At 52.5% G+C, this 5,290-nt stretch overlaps 1 protein-coding gene across 2 annotated transcripts in view; it reads right to left on the minus strand.

The window, feature by feature from the left end:
• Positions 1-4,984, minus strand: part of CTBP1 (C-terminal binding protein 1) — a 28,414-nt gene extending 23,430 nt beyond the window's left edge. For both annotated transcript variants that reach the window (XM_008055056.1, XM_008055054.1), the window contains exons 1-2: positions 4,788-4,984; positions 2,407-2,561 (exon numbers count right to left, since the gene is read on the minus strand). In XM_008055056.1, the coding sequence (XP_008053247.1) occupies positions 2,407-2,561; positions 4,788-4,794 (162 nt within the window). In that variant the 5' untranslated portion in view covers positions 4,795-4,984. The remainder of the gene's footprint in view (positions 1-2,406; positions 2,562-4,787) is intronic.
• Between the last annotated feature and the right edge of the window lie 306 nt (positions 4,985-5,290).

The following is a 5,290-nucleotide window of genomic DNA, read 5'->3' on the forward strand; positions in this document are numbered from 1 at the left end:
ACCTGCTGGGCTCCAGTGATCCTTCCACCTCAGCCTTCCAAGTAGCCAGAACTACAGACACATGCTACCACGCCCAGCTAATTTTTGATTTATCGTAGAGACGAGGTCCCGCCAAGTTTCCTGGGTGGGTCTCAAACCCACAGGCTCAGGCAACCCACTCGCCTCAGCCTCCCAAAGTGCTGGGATTACAGGTTAAATCACCGAGCACGGCCTATTTCCATTTTATATGAACTCGTTGGGGCAGTTTGGCTGTATTGTGACTTCAGACAAAAACACCTGTTTTGTCTTAGTTTTCACATTTATTGGCAAAACTTGCTTCCATACTACTTACGATTTTTTAAAATTTCTATCTGTATGTCTCGCTTTCCACATATTTTAAAAATATCTCTAGTTTAAAATAGTTTATGATTCACAAGAGGTTGCCAAAACAGTGCAGAGGATTCTGTGTACCACGCTCCCAATGAGAGGCGCGTATGTAACCAGGGGTGCTGTCAAAACTTGTTGCTGGCATAGCACAATTAATTCAAGTGTGCACCAGTCTCAATTTCTCTCTGTTCTCTCCCTGCGTGTGTGTGTGTGTGTGTGTGTGTGTGTGTGTGTGTGTGTGTGTGTGATTTTACCACATGCGGATTCAAGTAGCCACCACAAGACACAGAACTGTCTCACTGTGACCTCTTCAGAGTCACACACTCCCCCAACCCTAACCCCAGCAGCTACCTTCAATCACTTGAGAATGAAGAGAATTACAGTATGCAACCCTATGAAATGAGGTTTTTTAATTCACTCATCATAATGCCACTGAGTTCCACCCCGCAAGTGGTGAATGTCATGTCAAACCTTCATACTGCTGAGTAAGACTCCGTGTCCAGGCACACTGGCTCACCTGATGAAGGAGGCCCAGACTCCTCCTGTTTTGTACTATTATGAACTAAATTGCTATGAACTTTCACGTGCAGGTTTTTGGGTGGATGTGAGGCCCATTTTTCTAGGACAAATGCCCAGGAGTGTGGCTGCTGGACTGTGTTACAAGCGCACACTGTAAGCCACCACCAAAACATCGCCCAGAGCGGCTGTCGCAAGGGACACTACTGGCAGACTCACCGCTTTTTAGCACATCGTTTCTTCTGTCCGTTTCGGAAATCCTTCTGCCATTGTCTCACCACATTTTGCTTCCGGTTCCTTTCCTCCCTTGCTCCCTGGGATTTCCTCAAAGATGCACCCCTCACCTTGCCCCCTCCACTGCTCTCCATTCTCCTCCCCCTTTCCCACCCACAGATGCCCCACTGGCCATTCCATCTGCTCCGTGGGTTCCTGCTTCCATCATATCACTTTTTCCTCCAAGTTCACTATGATATGTTTTAAAGTCAACAGCTCCTTGTCCGATTTTCAAGTTCACCTTCACTCTCTGGCTGTGGTGGGAGGATCTTCCCCTGGGGCAGCTGAAACTCCTGAGGGCTGGTGGCAGTTCCATGTCTGCTAGATTTTGCTCATCCTAGCTCATCTCCTTTGCTGCCTGGTATCTCTGATTGCACGTGGTGGATGCTGTACTGGTAAACGCTTTGTAGAAATAAGCCAAGGCCCAGGCTGATGCCCTCTTCCTTTACAGGCATCATATCCCTTGTTTCTGCCAGGCACCTGGGCATAGCAGTAGAGGGCCACCCACAATCCCGATTCAAGGTTTCATACAGCTGTTGTTAGCTGGCTGAGCCTACCTCAGGCTCGCACGAGGGCAGACTTCAGACTGGTTCATCCTTACTCCAGGTGCCACCTTCTGGTCTCAGTTCAGAGCCAGGGAAGCTCCAGCAGGGCTCCCTCCATCATGGCCAGGCCCCGCCTCAGTAGCCTACGATGCAGCCAGGCAGATGCCAGCCCCCTCTGCCACTTCCTCTAGAACAGCAAGTAACCCAGGTCAGACTGGCAAGGCCCATCTACTCCTGTAGATTCTGGGCCTCTCCTGGTCCTGTAATCCTGCCCAGCTCTTCATCTGTCTTGAGTGGAAAGACTATTCTGAGCACTGAGCCATGACTACCAGCAGAAACCAGCCTGACCTACTTCTCACCATGGCAGGAGTCAGCAAGTGTCCTGAGCAAACGTGAGTCATGAGAGCTGCCCAAAAGTGCCCTCTGTGAGCTGGGGAAGAAGCCAAAGCAATACTGAGGCCACCCGTGTAGAGATGATGACACTGACCAGTACCTATAAGCCAACATCCTGAGGATCCACTTCCTGGGAAAAAAGCTGGTTACAATGAAAATGAATCAAGAAGTCACCAAGTAAATCTCATCTCTATCTCCTGACAGGGCTAGGGTGACTGTGACAAAGGCTACTCCCGTCCCAGGTGGAACTTAGGTACCCTCCTAATACCCGTGTGCAGATCCACAAGCCCCAGGCCAAGATGTGTGGTGTTACCTTCTCATGGATCTCCTGTGTAGACTGCGCATCACAGAAGGCCACGGTGGCCACATCCTTCAGGATGGGCATCTCCACTGTGCAGTCCCGGCCATCGAGCAGCGCCACCAGGGGCCGCGGGTGCAAGGGCCCGTTCATGATCGGAGGTCGGACGCCTGCAAGACAGGAGCAGAGCATTCAGATCCCAAATTTCTGCCTGTGGCCAAAACCTGCAACATGATACCCCATGCACAGGGGCTAGAGAGCTGACCCCCAGAACTCTCTATTCTAAATGTCCGGTAACATGACCTTTGTAAAAGGTAAATTAAAAGTCAGCAGGAAAGACAAACTGTTGTTTGCTACAACTGCTGATGCCTGTATGGACACAGACTGATGACAGCCACCACTGTCCCCACAGGGTACAGGACCTCAGAGACCTTCAGGACAAGTCTGAAGCAGGAAGGGTGGCGCTAGGACACTGGAGTGTGCAGATCACAGCGCAGGGGCTTCAGGAAAACATTCATTATTCCTCTTCTGCCTGAGGCAACAGTGTGGGTGCCAGAATCCTGCTAGGGTCACCAAGTGTTGACGAAGGAGCCACTCCCCATCCCCCATCATTTCCATTTGTAGATATGAAGGGGCAAGAAACAGAGCAAAGGTAGCAAAGGGTTAAAACCTATTAAAATACACTCAGAACCCCTTCCCAGGACAAGATGATTATAAAATATTAAAAGCCAATTTCTCCCACATGACACAACTAAGCTTCATCTGGGGTCAAGGTGGAGAAACAAGGATTTCAAGGCATCCGCTAAGCACAGCAGCCACCAGGCACCACCAACCACGTGGAGCCAGGCAACATCAGCTCCCACACTGGGCAGCAGCAGAGCTGGGCCAGGAGACCCCACAACCCCCACAAGGGTTCAGCAGTGGGAAGGGCAGCGGAGGGGGTCACAGGACAAAATCCGAGCGGCCCCTCGCTGTCCCTCGGGTCATGCACGCCACTGCTGCTGTAGGGAAGAGGGACGGTCACCCTGAGACCGCCTCCAGATCAGGAGCAGGTGCCTGCTGGAAACAAGCACGCATACCCACTGACTACCCCCAAAACTAAAATAAAGCCGGGTTTGTCTGCTGGCCACCCCACCCACTTACTCTTCTGAAGGGTAAAGGTACCGAGACCCACCTCAGGCCAGCTGCTCCCAAGGCAGGGTCTTCATAGTCAAAACAACTTCGTGATTTGCCTTTTCCCACCTGTTCCCTCTCAACTGAGCCCACGCAGGGTGCAGCACACGCAGCCAACTCAGACACATTCCGCCATAGGCCACCCACCGTCCCACCAGGTCAGACACAGAGACAGGCCGACATCTGCATACAGGACCTCTCCTCCCCAACTCAGACTTCGATGGCAGTTGCTTCTTATATTAAAGTGCTACTTATTTCAGTATGCAGCAGGCTTTTTATTGCTATTTTAAGTGAACTGACAGGTGCCTATGCTTAGCATTCCTCAACTTTCACTTCTGGGAAGGTGAGCAGGAATGAACATAACTCCCAAATCCAAAGCTCTTGGGGCCTCATAGCACAAAGTCTGCACCCACGGATCTGGGGGACTCGGGTTGGCAGCCTGGCGAGAATCTGACACTGAGCCTCCTGAAAACCAATCAGCCACATCAGAACCACCTAGAAAAGACTCCCCATCACTGGTGAGAGCAGGAGCCCAGCCCCTCTGATGGAAGACGGGGAGGAGCAAAAGAGGGCACCAGGCCCCTGCAGGTGCTGCCCTGTACCACAGCACCAGGCTACGCCCAAGAGGTGGTCAGGCTCATGATAACACAACCTGTGCTGGAGTAAGTCCCCGCAGCGACAGCTCAACCCAGGGCTGTCTACTGATTTCCAACACTTTCAAGGTCTGAGAACAAAGCAACAAGGAACAAGCTCAACTATGGCCTGTGGTCCTGCCCACTCCTGCTCTCCGGCTGGGCAGGAGGGCAGGTGGTTGGGAAGTCCAGGTGTCTATCTGGGGCTCCGTGGAGCCCCAAGGAAACGCCTCGCTCTGCTACAGGCAAAATCTGGCCTTGGCACCCACCTCTATGCTCTCTCGGGACAGAAATAAACAGCGGACGCTGTGTGCAGGCCTGACCAAGGTTGTGTTCTGGGCCCGCTGCAGGCGGCTGCCGGAAATGCAGGGAAACCCTCCCACCGTGGATGACGTCTGTCCTCGCCCCAGTGCACATGCGTCACGGAGATGGGAGACCTGGCAGCAGCAGTCAGGCCCAAAGCCTATACAGCCCAGGTCCCCTGACTTTAAAGGACGGTGAAGTCCGCACACTCCAGATGCAGTTCCTCTCTCACACATTCGCAAAGAAACTGGCTTCAATCTGCTTCGGACTCCAGGAACCCCTACCAACCTGACATTGCTTAATATGGGCTCGGTTTCCACGACCATGAATTCGACTTTTCAAAGCTTTTTATCTTCAGAATCCCCAGGCAGAACCGCGTCCTGTCTCGGAGCCTCATCCCACGTCTTTAATTGTCTCGAGCCAAAGTGCTCAGGCTTCTGATCCACGGCGACCACTGAAGCCTGCGTCGGGTTCAAAGTCTTACTAAAAATCAAACACAAGAGACACATTAAAATGCCATCGAGGGTCCAACTAAAACTCACAAACTCCATGAAACGCCACAAAAGTGAACCTTCTCACTGCTTCTGCCACACCCGAGGCTGTGGCCGGGACCTACCTGGACGCAGGGGCCTGCTGCCAGCCACAGATGCAGTGAGATGCTCACCCTGAATTCACGGTACCAGGCCTCGGGCCAGCCCCAATGTCACCTACGTGGATTCAGGAACAACTTCCCAGGGGCTGCAGCCACCCCCATGGGATCTAGCCCCACCCAGACGCCACCAGTGTCCAAG

The sequence above is a fragment of the Carlito syrichta genome, unplaced genomic scaffold (assembly GCF_000164805.1).
Source record: "Carlito syrichta isolate Samal-C Ts95f unplaced genomic scaffold, Tarsius_syrichta-2.0.1 Scaffold301644, whole genome shotgun sequence".
In the NCBI taxonomy this organism is placed as follows: domain Eukaryota; kingdom Metazoa; phylum Chordata; class Mammalia; order Primates; family Tarsiidae; genus Carlito; species Carlito syrichta.